General features: G+C 40.7%; 1 protein-coding gene across 1 annotated transcript in view; it reads left to right on the top strand.

The window, feature by feature from the left end:
- LOC143986721 (IgGFc-binding protein-like) overlaps positions 1-21,688 on the top strand; it is a 284,689-nt gene that overhangs the window by 225,592 nt on the left and 37,409 nt on the right. The window contains exons 50-58 of the mRNA XM_077485126.1: positions 1,865-2,142; positions 4,794-5,395; positions 5,488-6,049; positions 8,289-8,488; positions 11,566-11,946; positions 12,060-12,346; positions 18,651-18,922; positions 19,015-19,056; positions 21,511-21,651. Coding sequence (XP_077341252.1) covers positions 1,865-2,142; positions 4,794-5,395; positions 5,488-6,049; positions 8,289-8,488; positions 11,566-11,946; positions 12,060-12,346; positions 18,651-18,922; positions 19,015-19,056; positions 21,511-21,651 — 2,765 coding nt within the window. The remainder of the gene's footprint in view (positions 1-1,864; positions 2,143-4,793; positions 5,396-5,487; positions 6,050-8,288; positions 8,489-11,565; positions 11,947-12,059; positions 12,347-18,650; positions 18,923-19,014; positions 19,057-21,510; positions 21,652-21,688) is intronic.

Genomic DNA, 21,688 nt, shown 5'->3' with positions numbered 1-21,688 from the left:
ATAAGACCATAACCATTAATCTGAGTATACACAGTACATACTAATTGTTCAGTCTCCTTTATATTTACTGACAATAAGTCTACTTCACTCCAGCGGATGATTGAATTTACAGTGACATAGGGGGAAGATATGTATATGCAGTTTTGGAGAAAGTGGTTGAGGATAAGTAGACTTTTAGCTTTGCCCCATATGCACAAAGTTCTACTTCATGTTAGAAATGTAATCTACTTAACGGCTTCAATACATGGCACTTATACCCCCTTCCTGCCTAAGTCAATTTTCAGTTTTCAGCGCTGTCACGCTTTGAATGACAATTGCGCGGTCATGCACCACTGTACCCAAATTACATTTTTATAATTTTTTCACACAAATAGAGCCTTATTTAATCACCGTTGGATTTAAAAAATTTTTTTTAAAGAAACAAAAAACACACAAAAAAATTGTTTCTGTCAGTATAATTAGTAAATAAGTAATTTCCCTCCTTCACTGATGTGCCCTGATGTGGCACTGATGAGGCAGCACTGAAGAGCACTGATTAGATGGCACCAATGGAGAGGCACAAATATGTTGCATTGATGGGCACTGATAGGTAGCACTGATGAGCACTGATAGGTGGCACTGATGGGCAATGATAGGCGGCATGGATCAGTGGCACTGATGGGCACTGAAAGGCATCACCGACTGGCATCAGTGATGTTTGCTGATGAGGTGGCACTGATGGGAACTGATCAGGAGGCACTTATGGGCACTGATTAAGTGGCACTGATGATGAGGCACTAATATGTCACACTTATGGGCACTGATAGGTGGCACTGATATGCGGCACTGGTGGGCACTGATAGGCGGCACTTATGGGCAATGATAGGTGGCAGGAATAGTCGGTACTGATGGGCATTGCTGGGGTTGCAGTGATAATCAGGGCACTGACTATCTGTACAGTCTCCCCTGCGAGTGGATGACGCTGATCAGCTCTCTTCACCTCAAACTCTGTCAAAGTGAAGCAAAGAGAGCTGATAAACGGCACTTCCGTGTTTAAATATGATTGGCTGTGATTGGACATAGCTGATCACATGGGTAAAGAGCCACATCATCTGCTCTTTTCTGAGATTGGGATTGCACCATGGCGCGTGAGAGCAGTGACACTAGGACAACGTCATATGACGCTGCCCTAGAATGAGAGGGGGTCCCGTCTGCCTTCATTTTACTATACGGTAGGTGGGTGGTAGTTAGGGGTCATCACTGTAGAAAAAAATCCTATAAAAGGACACTTACTTGTCAAGGGATTCAGCGCCATTCTCACCCGGGCTACATGTGGCTTCACAGCCAGCGGCCTACTGAGCATGAATGAGATGTGCTGCCTTTGTGAATAGTTCTGCAGTCTTCTGGGACCTGTGACATGTACCAGAAGACTGTGGAAAGGGAAGGGGAGAGGAAAACTTCTGTTTGGTTCGCCTAGGCAATCTGAGTGAAAGTGGGAGTGGGTACCTATTAAAACTAGGTAACCCCCCCAAAAAAAATCTCATACCAAAAGTGGCAGAGGAAGGAAGGAGCAGGACTTAAAATAAAACTGTCCATTTAGGGGGAAGTTTCACTTTATGTAAGGATTACGTTTTATATTGTCCGTGTTAATTAGCTACTTCAGTTTTGAAGTGTTTTTTATACCTATATATACATAATTATTTCATGCTTAAAAAAAATACATTCTCTAACAATCAAAAGTAAATCTTCTCTCATGTGAACCACCACTCCAGTTCATGACTTCAATTTTTATGTCAAAAAAGACTTACTGCTTCAAACTTCACACTATGTCCCTCATTTTTCCAAATCAACTTTCCTACTAACTGAATGGAAATATTTCTCGTAGTTGCACACCTGGATCAGAACAAGAACCAAGTTGTACTGTGGATGAAAAGAATTCCATTTCCAGCAATATATTCTGTGGAATTATTACTGATAAGGAGGGCCCATTCAAAGACTGCCATGGCATTGTAAATCCACTAATCTATTTCAACAACTGTGTCTATGACTTGTGTGAACTGAACCTGGATCCAAATGCTTTGTGTGATAGTCTTCAGTCCTATGCACAGTCCTGCCAGTCTCATGATGTAACTATAGGTCCTTGGAGGAATAACTCTTTCTGCCGTAAGTACAGAGATAAACACTCTAATTAGTTTGGATTGCACTTTGTGTTATATTAGGGGGAGTTACCCCTCTTTTGGTACGGATGATCAAATATGGGGAAATCCTAATTTATAGTGATGTCATGAGGAGAAATCTTCCAATAGGGACAAGTATCCTGAGGATAAATCACTAAGAGGAAAATTCCTCTCATTTTGGAAAGATTTTCTGTCACTCCCTGTTGCATTTTTGAGACAGGAAGTATAAGGGATAATCTCTAGCAAGACAGAAACATCAACAATAACTTACTGGGACTATATTTTCCTACTCTATTCATAACTTTAAAAAATGTGTGGGCTATACATACACTTTAAGGCAGTATGCAAATTACTGGAACTTACAGCAAATAAGCAGAGCTAGTTTTTATTTGATTTGCCTATAGAGATAATTATGTTCATAAACCCATGTGTATTCCTCTTTGATTAGATCCATCTCTGTTCCTTTAATTTACCCTTTGTTAACACTAATAACTTCTGTAAGGTTTATTAGTAAGAATAGCCAAGCCTCGTTTTAGCAAATTGCACTGCACATCACTCAGTATGTTTCACTGACAAATAGACAGTGCCTCATTTGACAAGGCCAAAATCAGAGTAATTTTATAGTGCACCAAACACCACATTTAGTTTTTTGTTTTTTTTTGGATGCTGCGTCCTTTTTTTTTTTATTATTATTATTATTATTGTTGTTATTCCCCTGTCCCTTTTTTTGAAATTGTCAGCCTCAGTTTGTGTTACTGAAACACTGTATTTCCCCCTTTTTTATAATTTTTTTTTTTTAGTTTTTAAATTTGTGTCAGCAGCAGTCCCCAATTGTAAACAGTTTATAGTGCATCAAAAAACACATTTCATTAAATAAAGTTCATCCAATCACCTGTTTTCCTATTATGTAATACATTTGTGTAATAAGCCCCCAATCATGTCTGGGAGGCTAACAAGGAAAGGCAGACATTCCCATGGATGTGGTCCGTCCTCCGGCAGGGCATGTTTGTTTTCTTTTTTACTGATTTTGGCCAGGCTATCCAGCCACAGCATGCAGAGGAGGTGGTTAACTGGCTTACTAAACCCTTCGCATCCTCCTTATCCTCTATCACCCAAGCTTAGACTAGTTTGCAATTCACTGCAGCTGTTAGAGCAGCCTGTTCTGCCTCCTTGTCCACAGCTTCTCTTGCCATATGATGTTGGTTCTGAAATTGAGAAAGGGAGTAACATGAGCATACAGAGAGGGGGTAACACTTTTAAATAACGAATTGGCAGTCCCCGCGACACAGCATAGTTGGCTCCAGTGACGAGGATGGAGGGGATGATGATGATGAGGTCACTGACTCTGCTTGAGTTTCTGATAGAGCAGAAGAGGACATTGAGGGGGAGGCATGACCCCAAACATGGCAGGATGTACTCTCTAGGCAGCCATTATGCAACAGTAGGGAGCAGCCATCTTATTCCATCAGATTGTAGAGCTCTTAGCTCCCGGCCCACTTCCCAGAGCTCAGCTGTGGTACTTAATTTTTAAGAGCAGAGTCTAATCTTGAGTTTGCCAAAGATAACTGTGAAGGTTTATGGTGGGAAGTCACCACCAACACCCAAGGCCTATTTTTCTGTACCTGTTATTTCCATCCAAAGTCTGCCAAAGAGACACCAGAATTTATCAAAAAAATGTTTACAAAACAGCAAACAGCTTTCTCTGCATCCTCGTAAATGAAAAAAAGTGGTATATTATGGAAGATTTCATTGCTAAAAAAGAGAATGTTGTAAAGAATGGCCTAAGGTATAGAGCATTTGGATGCCCTTACCTAAAATACAAACAGGTGCATATTTTGATTAAACATACAGTATATGCTGGACGTGAGGAGAGTCCATATCCTTGATAACATAGGAACAGAAGAACTTGGTATTGTGGAGAGGATTCTTAGGGCTTTTGTTTATTGTATTACTTTTTATATATCGTGATGGATGTGTCATCTGTTGCTGGGATCCAATTGACTATTCGCTATGGAAAAGGGCTGAGGTTGCATTGAAATTACTTGATGAATTTGAGTTCTACACCTGCACTCCTTTTCCTCTCAGTGATATATATTATCTATTGTACATAATTGACACCAAGACACTTTCCAGGCTGTATGGTATTTTGTTTTTTAATTTTTTTGCATTGGTGCATGGTCCCCATGGTAGTGCCCAGATTCCCATTCCTTTTTTATAGCATCAGTTTGCCTAGTAGCCATATAAATTGCCAGAATTGAATAAAAGATTCACTCCATCACTATAATGATATTTTCCTCAAAGTTCAGGTTCCCCGAACTATGAACAAGATCCATCAAAGCTTTGATAGACCCAATCCCAGACAGATTGGTCCACGACTATTTTTAAACATAAGTTGATTACTACATGGATGATTATTTTAATAAATAAGTAAAACATGTGAAGACATTATGAGCTTTATTATCGGTGTTCCCGTATGTCTACTCAATAGTGAATATGGAAGCTATTATAATGTTAATAATTCTCATATTTTTAAGTACTTTTTCTACATGTACATTAATTACAAAGTAACATAAGTTCCAATCCAATTTGATATGTTCTTCTAATTCGTTTCTTGTTCACCATTATGTTTTTATACAGCGCTGAAGTGTCCACTAAACAGCCATTATGAGTCCTGTGGAACAGCCTGTCCATCTACTTGTGTCAGTCCAGAATCACCAGAAAACTGTCATCTCCCCTGTACAGAATCCTGTGTCTGCGATCCTGGTTATGTCCTGTATGATAAGAGATGTGTCCCAAGCCACCAGTGTGGATGCTGGGATAATGACAAGCACTATCCTGTAGGCTCAGAGTTCTGGACTGATGATACATGCTCCAAAAAATGCAGCTGTCCCTCTGCTGGAAGCAGTTTAATTTGCAACTCTGCTTCATGTCCACCTAAAAAATACTGTGGTATAACAAACGGAGTTCCTGGATGCTTTGATCTCACATTTGGTAACTGTTTAACTTGGGGGGATCCTCATTATGTCACCTTTGATAAGGAAGTTCATGATTTTATGGGGATATGCACATACACTCTTTCCAAGCTTTGTACCAATGCCACGTCTCTACAATATTTTAACATTGAAGCAAAAAATGAGCACCGTTACGGGATTTCAACTGTTTCATTAATACAGAAAGTTATGGTGGATGTCTATGACCATACAATAACCATTGTTAAAAACAATCCTAGTCGTGTTCTGGTAGGTTTCTTGGAACATTCTAAAATGTAAGTTTCAATTCTAAAGTTGCATTTAGTTGCCTTAAATGTAACATGTACTTTTATTATTAATAGGTGGATGGTATCTGGACAAATCTTCCAGTCATCTTGGTCAATGGATCTCTAACAGTGAAGCAAAGTGGTCGATATGTTATTGTGGAGACAGATTTCCATCTCACAGTGTCTTATGACACTGACCATACAGTGGACGTGAATGTCCCAACTAATTATTTCAACCAAACCTGTGGAATGTGTGGCAACTTTAATGGCATGCAGCAGGATGACTATTTGATGCCCAATGGACAGCTAGCTCAGAACACAAATCAGTTGGGAGACAGCTGGAAGGTAGAAGATGATGATCCATTATGTAACACAATTGTTCCTACACCTCCACTACCATGTCCACCAGAGACAGAGGAACTCTATTCAAACAATCAGTTCTGTGGTTTGTTAATCATGAAAGATGGTCCTTTCAAGGCTTGTCACTCAGTAATCAACCCACATCGCTTCATTGACAGCTGTGTTTTTGACCTGTGTGCACTTGGTGCTGGCAGTTTATGTAACGCATTGGAAGCTTATGCTGATGCCTGTTTAAGAGTAGGAGTCACCCTTGCCTGGAGAAACTCTACATTCTGTCGTAAGTAATGGTTTGTGAAAATCTTGTGCATCTTGGTTTAAAAGAAAAGGCACAATCACCTATGTTAATTTTATGGGGGACTTGCATACACATTAAATCTGTAGATGTTAAACAGAGAGCAATGATATTGTTCATGCAGATCTTCAACCATTTTACATTGTAACTTAGTTAAGGTGACCCTACCAGGGGATCAACAGACATAGGCACTAGCCTATAAAAAATATTGCTTTATACATACCTGTCCATCTGTTTATTTGATTAACCTTTAGGCTGCATTCACACCTGAGCGTAGCGTTTTCAATCGTTTTTTGCGGTGTTTTTTACCGCGATTCGCAACGTTTTTTACCGCAATTCGCGGCATTTTTTACCGTGTTTTTTACCGCAAATGCCGCGAATTTGTGCAGGGAAAAAGGTCACCAATGTTAAAAGAAGAAAAACGTCCAAATCAGCCCAATTCGCGTGACAAAAAAGGGTCCGGAACTTGTTTGAGCTTCAGGCGTAGGGCTTCAGGCGACTTGGAGTGGAGATGTGAACCATCTCCATTGAGAATAATGGATTTTTTCCCCTCCAGCGTTTTGTAGCTTCAGGCGTCAAGCTACAAAACGCTCAGGTATGAATGGGGTGTTACCCTGAGGCTGGGTTCACACCACTGCGGCAGCGGGAACCGGATGGGATTCGGACCGCACTGCAGTGCAAATCACATCCGATCTCTGTGCGATGCGAGTTCAGCCATACAGATAGTATGGCTGAATTCGCATCGCACCCGCCGCAAACTCGCACGGGACCCTTTTTTTGGTCCGCAGCAGAATCGGATCGCATGGGTGTTCACACCATGCGATCCGATTCCTGTCCGAGTTTGCAGATCGCACTGCGATATGCGAACTGATCTGGGGGTGTCATTAACATTTCACTGACACTCCCAGCAGTCCGCATAGGGCAGTGTGAACTGCCGACGGGAGGCATGTGATGCGGGAAAACGCTGCGGATTCGCGGCGTTCCCGCATCGCTCCGGTGTGAACCCAGCCTGAAGGAGAGCTTCCAGGTGGGTCAAATAGCATTTTTCTTACTAGCTATTGAAGCTCCTCCTATCCCCTAATACCTGATGATTTTCCCGATGGAATTCCAATGGAATTCGGCTCAAGCTGTCTTGCCTACACATGGTCGCATCAAATTCCGATCGTTTATAACTCGGTGATGTACAACACGTACGACGAGACTAGAAAAAGGAATTTCAATAGCCAGTAGCCAATAGCTTCTGTCTCATAGTTGAATCTGAGCATGCGTGATTTTTGGTGTGTCGGAATTGCATACACACGATCGGAATTACCAATAGAAAGTTTTTCCGTCTGGAAAATTGAGAACATGCTATCAATTTTTGGCTGGTGGAAATTCGGACAGCTAAATTCCAATGGAGCATACACACTGACGCATTTTCCGATGAAAAGCTCTCATCTGTCTTTTTATGGCCAGAATTCCTATCGTGTGTATGCGGCATTAGACCCCTTTCACACCATGTGCATTTTTGAGGCGCTATAGCGTTTAAAAATAGCGCCTGCAATTCACCCTCAAACAGCTGCTCCATTATCTCCAGTGTGAAAGGCGTCAGGAAAAGTCCTGCCAGCAGCTTCTTTGGAGCGTTGTTTTTACCGCTCCTCCACCGCTGCTCCCCATTGAAATCAATGGGGCAGCGTAGCTATACCGCCAGAAAAACGCCGCTATTGTTTTGCGGGCGGATTTAACCCTTTCTCGGCCGCTAGCAGGGGTTAAAAGCACCCCGCTAGTGGCCGAAATGCTCTGAAAATCTGACAGTAAAACGCTGCTAAAAATAGCTGAATTTTACCGCCTACGCTATAAGTGGCACAGTGTGAAAGGGGTCTTACATGGGGAAAACATACAGCAGATCTACCCAGACAAAAATATTTTTAAAATGGAGAGGGGAATGAGTGTAGATTCAATAAGCCATTTGGTGTTTTTCTATGGTCCATCTTCTATGAATCTTCTAATAGTTTTCCCAAACAATAAGCACAATATACTTATCCAAATGTATTTGACAACTCCTATTACTGCTTGCATAACTTTCTGTGTCATCAGGCTGCACTAGATTCTTCTAGTCCTCCAAGTAGTTCCATGGTGTGCCATGGCTGTAATTATGACCTATGATCAGATAAGCCTTCTCCTTAACCTTTTTTTTGCTATTACTATATGATGTAGTTAACTGTTATCTGTCCTTGTTATTTAGCAATCCCATGTCCTGCCAACAGTCACTACAATCCTTGTGCTAGTGCTTGCCCAGCCACATGCCAGGACCAGAGTGCCCAGAGTGACTGCAATAAGCCTTGTACTGATGCTTGTGAATGTGACAATGGATTTGTACTCAGTGGACACACTTGTGTTTCTGTCAGTGAATGTGGATGTTTTTATGATGGCAAATACTATCAGGTAATTAATGACATGTCATTTTATCAATGGTTATCATTTGATTTTTTTTTATATGTAGTCTAAATCAGTGGTCATCAATCCTATCATCAGGGCCCCCTGGCCTGTTAGTCGGCCCTGAGGAGAGGGTTGATGACCACAGGTCTAAATAGAAAATCAAAACACATTTCTTTTGCATTTGTGACATTCTCACTGTAGCGATACCCCGTAGGGGCTCCTGAGAATTGTGGTTTCTCTTTTACCCTGCCCAGCCCTGCAGTCATTCTCAGGCACTCCGAGACATAAAGCAGTCAGTGAACTTTGTTTTTTGTTTTTTTATTGAGGGGTATAACTTGGATGGGGATGGGGGCTATGGGATCCCCAGCATGGATCAATAGAAACAGTAATTGGTTTTGTTACAACTATGTAAACACCCTGTATATACTCCTTCAGCTTCCTCCTGCACAAACTTGCTTGAAGCTCATTACTCCTCACTCTACCAGCAGATCACTTGCTGCAGACTGTTAATTCTAGTCACCTCCAGCACATCACGTGATTCCCCAGGAACAGCTAGCATTATTTGTTGGTTAGGCCTGACAATGACTCAGCCAGGCATCAGTACATGCCCTTTGCAGACTGAGACCGTGGGCCCCAATGGTGTAGCAGAAAAGTAATTGTGCTAGCTGCCTACTGTGGCTACTGATCCCAGTTTGTCCTCTTCAGTTCCTGCCAGCCCTCCTGGCTGCAGCTGCCTCTTTCCACTGCCCTTCCACCACAGTCCACGCTTCTGATTCTGCACCCATCTCAGACTGCAAGCTCCCAGTCCTCTCAGACATGCCCCCCCAATCCTTCTGACTGTGACCTCACTCACTAGTCCTCCTGGCTGCGACCAATTGTCCTCCCTGGAGTCTCTTAGCAGTGCTATCTCCCGCTGTCCTCTCTTTGCTCTCTCTTGTGCCTATTATCCAGGACCAACGTCACCCCCCAGACCAGGGACCTCCCTCCAACGCCCCAACAGCCTCCGCATCCTCTCACTCCAGCTCCTCCACTCAAAAACTCCTCCCCAGCTGGGCTGACCCAGGGTATTTAAGGAGGCCTGTCCCCTGACAATCCAGGTTGGGGGTTGGTCAGAGCTCCCTAAAACACCACAGGCAGCTCCACCTCTCCTCCTCTCTTTCCAGAACTTTCTAGCAAACTCTAGAAAGAAGTGGGAGGTCTCAGTGATGCTGCCTGTGAGTCACCAGCTGCTACCCTGAGCCTCTCCCAGATCAGATCAAAACAAGTTGGCCTGGCTGCCAGCAGGCCTCCCTAAATTTACCTGTCCTGCAAAACTCCTACCTTTAGCCAACCTACCTGCCTAGAGGGTGCTACATAACTGATTTCTCATATGCTGACAGCCAATGGGCCTGCACTTATACTTCTCATCTACACCAGTTATGGCAGAAAGCCAATGTGTTTGTTTTTAAATAGAAATGCATATTTCAAAGTTTTAGCAGATTGCCATGATTTAATTAATTTGTTCTTACAAAAAACACATGAATCTTCTATGCATCAACATGCACAAAATTTCTACAATTGGTTAGATTTTAACAGTTGTCTGGAGTAGCATGTTATTAGCAATTAGCCTTTATTGAGTAATAAAATACTGTAGCATAACAGTAAAAAGAGACTAAACTGTCTGAGGTTGCGTTCCGACAGTTAAGTAGCATGTTCTTGTTTGTCTTATTGTTTCTGACTGTTTATGCTATGGCAATTTCAGCACCAGTAATTTTAGCACACAAATTGATCTCCATTAAACCACTAAATCTAACTGTGATGCCTTGCCCTGATCTGTCACCAGAGCTTAGAGAAATACTAGGGCTTACAGGTACAGTAGAACATCTGTCACTCAAATGTATTGAAAATCACACTGCATTGAACTGCACAAGAATCACACTGCAACGTGAACCATGTTCCTGTGCAATCCAGGTGTTTTTTTTGTTTTTGACCCCCTTTGGGGGGTTATCTTTTACTTCCTGTCAATGTGACATCTGTACATCAAACAAGGAGTGCAAGCAAAAGTATTATTTGTTTACTTTTCTTGCACATGATCGGGTATTCTTTGCAAATGAAATAGTCACCACACTGTTAAAGTGATTCTACAGGTTTGTTTTTTTTGTTTTTGTTTTTAATAACAAATGTTATACTTACCTGCTCTGTGCAGTTGTTTTACACAGAGCAGCCCCGATACTTTTTTTCAGGGGTTCCCCACTGGGAGGCACTGGTGCGCAATCCCCCCCCCCCCGCTCTCTATTCATGATTGAAAGCAGTGGGAGCCAAGGGCTCCTGCCGCTGTGTCTCAGCCAATAAGGAGAGAGAGAGAGAATCGGGACAGCCGAGGCTCCCATGCACATCGCTGAAACAGTCATGCTCAGGTGAGTATAAGGGAGGGGCTGGGGGGGAGCAACATGCATGAAGATAAAAAACAACCACTTTAAGTCAAGGAGAAATTCCCCGGCAAAATAAAAATTCCTTATGAGTTAGCTTAGTTGCTTTTAGTAAATCAACCTCGCTGAATCACAATAAATGGTGTATTTTGACAGTTATAAATACTTGCATAGCAATAGATTAACAATGTAACAAGCCTGAATCAAATCATAATGAAATCATATAAAGAAAAGTCTGCATTGAGGCCATATACAACAACAAGAGCAGTAGCAAAGCTGAAGTCATAGGAACTTTGAATTTATACAAATGCATTAACCTTTCATATTAGGACACAACATTTTCAGCCCTTTAAAGTGTGTGTCCTTTCATTACAATATATGATACCTCTTCTGACCGTGTCATTCAAGCTTCTACAGTCTATCTCTATTGTGTACTCGCAAGGTCCCTACAGTATCGTATGTGTTCCTCAATCACTGCCCATGTTGTCTCTTTTCTCTCTTCTAACTTAGCTTTTATAATCAGGTTCCCAAAAAACTGACCTCCAGTCAGATTACTTGCTCATATAATGCTCCTATTACACTGATAAAAGACAGGAAAACCATTGTTGATTTACTGTTGATTGGATTATTATAAGTTTGTGGATGGATTATGCAATTCTACATTTTATTTTACAGAAAAATGAAATATTCTGGAATGGGGACTGTGACAATCGATGTACATGTCAAGGAAACAATCATGTGATCTGTACAGCTCAGACCTGTGATCCTGAAGAAGTGTGCAAAGTACAAAATGGAATTAAGGCTTGCTTCCCTGCTGATATTGCCATCTGCCATATCTATGGTGATCCACACTACATAACATTTGATGGCAAGTCATACCATTTCCAAGGAGCCTGTAATTATACAGTTGTGGAGACCTGTGGAAACACAAGTGTGTATTTCTCAATTACTACAAGAAATGAGCATAGAGGAAGCTTAACCTGGACAACTATAAACTCAGTTGCGGTCAGCTTCAATGACCTTACTATCATTCTGGGCAAATCTAAAGTGGTGGAGGTAGGCTTTATAATAAAACAAATGCATGATGGTCCCCTCAGCGCTCAAATTAATATTTTTTTTCTGGTGATCTTTTCCCACAGTTAATTTATTGTCCTTTTCTCTATCTTTAGCTTAATGGACTCATTGTCTCACTGCCTCTGAACCCAGCACCAGGCATCTTAATACACTTAAGTGGTTCCTTTGTTGTTGTGCAGACTGACTTTGGTCTTGAAGTTAAGTATAGTGGTGACCATGAACTCTTTGTTAAAGTAAATGAGAACTTTAAAGGCAAACTGTGTGGGCTCTGTGGCACTTACAATGGTAACCAACAAGATGACTTTCTGACGCCTGAAGGCTTACTTATCCCCACATCCAATGACTTTGGAAACAGCTGGCGTGTTCCTGATGACAATTGGGTGTAAGTATAAATACAAATTTTACCTTGATCATCCTAGATCTAGACTCAATTACCAAAATTTAGGGACTTGGATGAATATTGAAACAGACATGCATGAAGTTACTGGCTAGCACCATATTATTTTGCCAATATGGCTGTGTCACTTTGTGTTCAGCAATAAACTAGGTGTGAGCTATTGCTGTATTTTTCACTCCTGTAAACAATGACAAGAGGACATTGACAAATGTGTTTGTGTGCCAAGATTATTCACAGTTCACTAAGATTATTTGCCTTTTACTAAGGCTGAGGTACAGCAGGAACATATGAAAGCATTATTGATTACAAAATCCATCTATTTATAAGATAAATATGGAATTTAAACTATATATATATATATATATATATATATATATTATATATGTGGCACTAATCCCTGAAGGAGCTGCTGGTTATTTTTGGGCTTACCGTTACCTTGTTGCACGTCTAGGGTATGTCCCATGGTAGATGGCCCAGTAACTTGAGACTGACAATAGATCCACTTGAATGGATTTTATTAGCAAAACTCAAACCATTGAGCAATCTTTCAACGGGCTGGAAAAGGAAGTTCAGGTACTCTTAATGTCAAAGTCCAAAAAAAGTTAAAGAACTTGCTTACTTTGAATGCATCCAGAGAATAGCCATTCGCAGCTGGATGATCACTCAGGTTGGACAGTCCCTCTCTCACAAGGCCTACCAGCCAACTTGGTGCTTACTCAGGTACAAAGTCTTTGTCACAGAGGTTGTTGCAGAACATGTAGGGAAACTAGGCTTTAGAACACTTGTAGGATACTTGGATCCTTCAGCCTGCTTGGCGATATCCACAAGACCGGATTCTCTTGGTTTCTTCAGCCCTTCCAGGCTCTTATTAAGAAAACCAACCCATACGTGGTGTTCTTCTAAAGAGTTCTCCCCTGGAGTGCTTGAAGTACACTGGGTCTCTCCCGAACCAGAGACGGCCACCAACCACCTCGGAATCCTCCTTTAGCTTACTTGCCTCAGGCTAGCCAGCCCGAGACATTAAAGTTGGGTGGATCCGCACCCCAGGCTATAGCCTTCCTTGGGGCTGTTCAGGAGGACCAGGACCATGTAATCAGCACATCGTAATGGACGGGAACCCCGAACTACGTGACGTCCGCATCTTAAATACCCTCTCCCAGAGGGCACAGCAAGAGGGCCACTCCCCCTGACATGGCTCTGAAAGAGAGTAAATTAAGCACCCAACCATACCATAGTTCCATGCCTACCACAAGAGACAGTGCCCCCTGTGGCCAGGCTGAACATCTTACAGTCCAGTCAGACTGATGCAGAGGTCCAATTTAGACAAATAAACTGAAACCAAACTGCAATTTAGGTAAAGTTTCACTTTTAAAAACACATAGTGCATGCTCTTCAGGAGCCGTCGCTACATATATATATATATATATATATATATATATATATATACAGTATCTCACAAAAGTGAGTACACCCCTCACATTTTTGTAAATATTTTATTATATCTTTTCATGTGATAATACTAAAGAATTTATACTTTGCTACAATGTTAATTAGTGAGTGTAGAGTTTGTATAACAGTGTCAATTTGCTGTCCCCTCAAAATAACTCAACACACAGCCATTAATGTCTAAACTGCTGGCAACAAAAGTGACTACACCCCTAAGCAGAAATGTCCAAATTGGGCCCAAAGTTTCAATATTTTGTGTGGCCACCATTATTTCCCAGCACTGCCTTAACCTTCTTGGGCATGGAGTTCACCAGAGCTTCACAGGTTGCCACTGGAGTCCTCTTCCACTCCTATATGATGATATCACAGAGCTGGGGGATATTAGAGACCTTGCACTCCTCTCCCCCTTCCATTTGAATATGCCCCACATATTCTCAATAGGGTTTAGGTCTGGAGACATGCTTGGCCAGTCCATCACCTTTACTTTCAGCTTCTTTAGCAAGGCAGTGGTCATCTTGCCCTGCGGCCGAGTCTCCAAAGGGAGTCCATCATGCTCTGCTTCAGTATGTCACATTACATGTTGGTACTTATGGTTCCCTCAATGAACTGTAGCTCTCCAGTGCCAGCAGCACTCATGCTGCCCCAGACCATGACACTCCCATCACCATGCTTGACTGTAGGCACACTTGTCTTTGTACTCCGCACCTGGTTGATGCCACACACGCTTGACACCATCTGAACCAAGTAAGTTTATCTTGGTCTCATCAGAACACAGGACATGGCTTGTTTAGCAAACTGTTTGTGGGCTTTCTTGTGCATCATCTTTAGAAGATGCTTCCTTTTGGGACGATAGCCATGCAGACCAATTTAATGCAGTGTGTGGCATATGGTCTGAGCACTGATAGGCTGACCCCTCACCCCTTCAACCTCTGCAGAAATGCTGGCAGCACTAATACGTCTATTTTCCAAAAACAACCTCTGGATATGACGCTGAGCATGTGCACAAAACTTCTTTGATCGACTATGACAAGACCGGTTTTGAGTGGAACCTGTCCTGTTAAACTGCTGTATGGTCTTAAACAGCTGTACTGCTGCAGATCAGTTTCAGGGTCTTGGCAATCTTTTTATCGCCTATGCCATCTTTATGTAGAGCAACAATTCTTTTTTTTTCAGATCCTCAGAGAGTTCTTTGCCATTAGGTGCTATGTTTAACCACTTACCCACTGGGCACTTAAAACCCCTTCCTAACCAGACCAATTTTCAGCTTTCTGTGCTCTCACATTTTGAATGACAATTACTCAGTCATGCAACACTGAACCTATATAAAATTGTTGTCCCTTTTTTCACACAAATAGAGCTTTCTTTTTGGGGTATTTAATCACCGCTGGGTTTTTAAATTTTTTGCGCTATAAAAGAAAAAGCCCAAAAATACTGTAAAAAAATGCATTTTTCTTTGTTTCTGTTATAAAATTTTGAAGATTAGTAATTTTTCTTCATATATTTATTTTATTTAGTCTTAGTGAAAGTTATAGAGTCCACAAACTATGGTGTCAATCTCTGAAAATTGATCACACCGGAAGTACTGATGGCCTATCTCAATTCTTGAGACCCTAACAGGCCAGGAAAGTACAAATACCCCCCCAAATGACCCATTTTTGGAAAGTAGACATTGCAAGGTATTTAGTAAGAGGCATAGTGAGTTTTTTGAAGTTGTAATTTTCTTTGCAAAATCAAGATTTGTTTTTCTTTTTTTTTTTATTGTTATGTTAGCAGATTATTTCTCACACACAGCATATGCATAGCACAAATTACACCCTAAAACACATTCTACTATTCCTCCTGAGTATGGCGATACCACCCGTGTGAGACTTTTATACACCGTGGCCACATACAGAGGCCCAACATGCAGTGAGTGCCATCAGGAGTTCTTGGAGCATAGATTACACATATATTTTCTTGGATATCAGTCTCTCCCCTCTCCTCTCTCACTATACCGATAGGTACTGGGCGGAGAGAGAGGAACCGGACGTGACGCCAGTTTGTTTACAAGTGAGTGCTCCATCATTTGACTGAGTGATCACGTAGTAAACGGCCTCTATTAGCGGTCATTTACCGTGATCCGTGATGCGCCAGGTCCCCTGGACCGGATGATCATGGATGTTCTCGGGTTCGTGCCCCAGGGGGCACATGAGAGCGGGATTCTGGGAGGACGTCATAGTATGCCCTCCCTGAGTTATCCGACCGCATTGCAGCTGCATACGGCTATAGCGCGGTCGGCAAGCGGTTAACTTCCAGTGACCTGTGTGAGAGAGTGAAAGCAAAAACACCATTATCACTTTAGGGACTTTGCAAAAAGAACTTTATTTCCTTATTAGATCACTTTATTATTGTGATACACGGATATATTTGAAGAATTATTTGCCCTTTATATGCTTTTTGCACATTATTTATCATTCAGTATTTGCACATCTATTGCGGTTTTGAACGCTGTTGTCAGCTTGTTTTGCACAGATCAAATTATGAGGTATATTTATTTATAATTGTTTGCACATATTATCGATGTGAATTATTGTATATTTATTTTATTTTGAGCATTATTTATGAGTATATTAATTTAGGTAGCGCCACATACTATTTTTACATTTATTTCAATTGTGCAAAGATCACTTTTTATATGTTAGCAGCTTCCCTTATATAATTGTTTTTGATTATTAGTGACAATTTAGGTAGGTTAGTCGGGGTTGTGCGCACTAGTACCCTTTTTTCCATGCCTACAGATGGGAACCCATTTAGACTCATCATCTATAACCAAATGATCATACTGTCTCTCCTACCATTAATGACAATGCATAGTGCCATTTAGATGATGTGTACATATATGAATTTGCAATAATTCATTTTACCTATATTAAATCTCGTGTCAATTTTATATGCCATCCATTTGATATGTATATGTAATGTATTCATGAGGTCTACACCATGTATGTGTGTGTATACATAGTAATCCCTTTTTACTATGTGCATTATTGTTATGTATTGTCAGACTCAATACTCAATATGCCAATCAAATATATTTTCAAATTACTTCACCCCCACAAATCAATAGCCTCATTCAAAGACCCACCTCCCTTTTTCTCATACTCAAGCAGTTAGCAGTAGAACCTCCTTGGTTCCTTCCACTTCAGGAGGATCTCCTTTCACAGGGCCCAGTCCTCTGTCCCCAGGTACACAGTTGGAACTTAGCGGCCTGGCTACTGAGAAAGAAAGATTAACCAAGGGTTTTTCAGAAAGGCTGATAGCCACTTTCCTCAATAGCAGAAAGAAGGAGACACTCTGGATCTACAAAAAGCTCTGGGTTTGCTTTAATGAGTGGCGCATAGGAAACTCCTTCAAGGTGCAGAGCCCCATAGCAGTTTTGGAGTTTTGCAGTGCGGGGCAGATAAAGGGTTAGCCATTAGTACCCTTAAGAGCCAGGTACCAACCCCTGGGTGGTCAGATTTTCAGAGCTTTAGCAAGACAGAAACCCTTTCAAGGTTCCCCCATCCACAAGTGGGACCTATCTCTGGTCTTGCAGGCCCTAATGGAGCCACCATTGTACCTTTAGAAAATTGTTCACTAAAGGATCTTACTTTCCAAACAGTATTTTTGATTGCAGTGACAACTGCCAGGAGGGTCAGCGAAATAGAGGCTTTATCAGTCAGACTCCCTTTTTGGGTTTTCGTTTTTGGATCGGGTAGCATTTAAAACCGATCCAACATGTTTACCTAAAGTGGCCTCGAAGTATCATAGAAGTCAGGAGATTGTCTTACCCCTCAGGAGAAAGGGAGTTTAATTTTCATACCTTAGATGTAAGGTGATGTATCCTGCAAAACTTAGAGCTGACAAAAACAGTAAGGAAGTCAGACTCTTTATTTATTTTGTTTTCTGGGGTAAGAAAATGGTATAAAGCATTTTGATGCACCATTGCCAGATGACTCAAGGTAACCATTGGCTAGGCCTATAAGTTGTCAGGAAAAGAGGTTCCTTTAAGTATAAAAGCACACTCTTCTAGGGCTATGGCGGCTTCTCAGATGGAAAGGGCTGGAGGGACGCCAGAGCAAATTTGCAAAGCAGCAATGTGGTCCAGTTTCACCACCTTTGTAAAACATTACAGGGTGGACCTGGTATCGGCGAATTACCAAGCCTTTGGGTGAAAGGTTTTGCAAGCCGTAGTCCCTCCTTAGGTGGTAAGTGCTTGTCTATCCTCTAATTGTGGCTGTCCTCTCATTGTGGCTGTCCTGAAAGAAAACTGGAAAAGATGTTACCAGTAAGCGTAACTTCAATTTTTTTTCCTAAAAATGAAGGGTTCCTCAAAAAGTTTCTGCGCTTTTTTTTTAAACTCTAGTAAATATCAAGTGGAAACTTTTTAAAGATCCCTTATACTTTTTTTTTCTAGAAGTGATCATATAACCACAGGTTTCAGCTGCCCAAAGCTGTAGTAAACCACCATGATTTTTATTTTATTTTTTAAAACCTGCAAGGTAATGTTAGAATTGCTAGTATGCATCACATACAACTGGCAGGAACACAAGGTATTCCATACAAAGGAAGAAATACAAAGATAACTAGATACTTTTTAACACAAGTGCATGGTACAAAAAACAAATATCAACCATATGAAATGTTGAGATAACATACACTTTAACAAGGTTAAATGGTGACTAATAGCAACCAACCTAGTTTCCTCTTTTATATAGCATTTTATAATATGGAAACAAAATATGAGAACCAAATTCTGCTAATATCATCTTGGTAGGAATATAATAAGAGAAACATTAAATCTTTCAATGATTTGCCTCAATAGATGTGAAGAAGACATTTTTGATCCTTTGCCATGTGATCCCACTGAAGAGGTTAATTATGAAGACAAATGTAAACTGATATTATCAACCAATGGACCTTTCAAGGACTGTCACCCCCACATTCTTCCTCAGATATATTTTGAGAACTGTGTATATGACTTGTGTGTGACTGGAGGAAACCAAGATCAGTTCTGCAATGCTTTAGAGGCCTATGCTGCCACCTGTGAAATTGTCGGTATCATTGTTGGTGACTGGAGAGAGAACACCATTTGCAGTAAGTGAAAATTATCTGTTATGCAAATGATTTCAAATAGAAATATTCAAAGTGCAACTTGAGACTCATTGATTGATTTTCAAAATTAACAGAAATTACAACAACCACTACAGCCATCGTTCCAACCGTGCCAGGTAAATTATTTGCACATTTCCTTTAATATATATATGAATAAACCAAAGTAAATTTTAGTTTAGGAAATATACTAAAAATCATCACCCTCTCACTCATCATTTAGTATTATGCCTGTTATCAGCTGGAGAGTAAAGAGAGAATATATATGTGTATCTTTTGTAGGACCAGGACCATACATTTGTTTTTAGTCTTACAAATATATCAATCTTTTCAGGATGGGCATGGGGTTTATGGAGAACTGGAACCTGCAACTGTGGATTTTCCACGTTCTTCAATTAAAAGTAAACAAATGGGCCATTGCCATATTTGGACACTGATGTAACCAGCATACACATGCATTTGTTTACTTTCAGCCTGTACCCAAATAATCCCCAACTGATAGCAGAGTGGGGCAGCAATTAGCTTTGTAGAAACTAGGGATCCCAGTGTGGGAAGCTATCAAATTCTTGATAACTTACCCAGCACAAAAGGCACCCAGTCTGAGCACTGGTGTCTTTTTTTTTTGTACACCAACATAGAGTTGGTCTTGATCCCTGTCAGTTTGCTTATTGCAGCTAGAATGACAGATTCTAAAAGTGGAGTAAAAAAAGAGCCAATCCTAATGCAAATTTGGTGCACAAGTCAGAAATCTTTGACAACAAAGATACAGTTGTGCCCGTAAGTTTACATACCCTGGCAGACTTTTTGATTTCTTGGCCATTTTTCAGAGAATATGAATGATAACACAAAAACGTTTCTTTCACTCATGGTTAGTGTTTGGCTGAAGCCATTTATTATCAAACAACTGTGTTTACTCTTTTTAAATCATAATCCCAACAGAAACTATCCAAATGACCCTGATCAAAAGATTATATACTCTGATGATTTTGGCCTGATAACATGCATACAAGTTGACACAAAGGGGATTGAATGGCTATTAAAGGTAACCATCCTCATCTGTGATCTGTTTGCTTGTAATTAGTGTGTGTGTCTATAAAAGTCACTGCGTTTCTTGACTCCTGACAGACCCTTGCATCTTTCATCCAGTGCTGCACTGACGTTTCTGGATTCTGAGTCATGGGGAAAGCAAAAGAATTGTCAAAAGATCTGCAGGAAAAGGTTTTTTAACTGTATAAAACAGGAAAGGGATATAAAAAGATATCCAAGGAATTGAGAATGCCATTTAGCAGTGTTCAAACTCTAATCAAGAAGTGAAAAATTAGGGGTTCTGTTGAAACCAAACCACGGTCAGGTAGACCAACTAAAATTTCAGCCACAACTGCCATGAAAATTGTTTGGGATGCAAAGAAAAACCCCAAAATAACTTCAGGTGAAATACAGAACTCTCTGAAAACATGTGGTGTGACTGTTCCAAGATGCACAATAAGGAGGCACTTGAAGAAAGATGGGCTGCATGGTCAAGTCATCAGAAGAAAGCCTTTACTACACAAATGCCACAAAGTATCCCGCTTACAATATGCCAAACAGCACAGAGACAGGCCTCAAACCTTCTGGCACTAAGTCATTTGGATTAATGAGACCAAAATTTAGCTTTTTGGCTACAACCATAAACAAGGTATACCATTTCTACTGTGATACATGGATGTTGATCACTGATCTTTGTTGGGATGTGTGAGCTACAAAGGCACGGAAAATTTGGTCGAAATTGATGGCAAGATGAATGCAGTATGTTATCAAAAAATACTGGAGGAACATTTGCATTCATCAGCCAGGAAGCTGCGCATGGAACGTACTTGGGCATTACAACATGACAATGATCTAAAACATAAGGCTAGGTCGACCTGTCATTGCCTACAGCAGAATAAATTGAAGTTTATGGAGTGGCCATCTCAGTCTCCTGACCTCAATATCATTGAGCCACTCTGGTGAGATCTCAAACGTGCAGTTCATGCAAGACAGCCCAAGAATTTACAGGCACTGGAGACTTTTTGCCAGGAGGAATGGGCAGTTTTACCATCTGAGAAGATAAAGAGCCTCATCCACCAATACCACAAAAGGCTTCAAACTGTTATTGATGTTAAAGGGGCAAATACACGGTATTAGGAACTGGGGTATGTAAACTTTTGATCAGGGTCATTTGGGTAGTTTTTGTTGTGATTATGATTTAAAAAGAGTAAACACAGTTGATTGATAAATGGCTTCAGCTAAACACTAACCATAAGTGAAAGAAACATTTTTGTGTTATCGTTAATATTCTCTGAAAAATGGCCAAGAAATCATAAATTCTACCAGAGTATGTAAACTTATGAGCACAACTGCATTTTTGTGCTGATATTACAAACAGAACCCATTCACATCCCATTACTGGATTTAAATAAATCTTCACTGTTAAAACCAATGACAACTCAAACACATAACGCGCAATAGCACTTGGTCATGAGTTGTCCATTTTTCTTAATAAAACTTTTATAAACTAATATAAATACTTTTTTATGTGGTTTTACCTGTTGCAGAAAATTATTGCTTTGATTGTTCTTTTGATGTGGATTTATGTAACTGGAAGCAATCGATATCTGATCACATGGACTGGACCCAATGGACAGGACCAACACCATCTGGATTTACTGGGCCCTCTTATGACCATACAACAGGAGGTAAATAGCTCTGCAGAGTTTACACTAACTTAAAATG

This window comes from Lithobates pipiens, unplaced genomic scaffold (assembly GCF_037356315.1).
Source record: "Lithobates pipiens isolate NorthernLeopardFrog02 unplaced genomic scaffold, aLitPip1_a1.2 Scaffold_18, whole genome shotgun sequence".
Lineage (NCBI taxonomy): Eukaryota > Metazoa > Chordata > Amphibia > Anura > Ranidae > Lithobates > Lithobates pipiens.
Note: the sequence above shows the minus strand (reverse complement) of the source record. Positions and strands in the feature narration are given on the sequence as shown.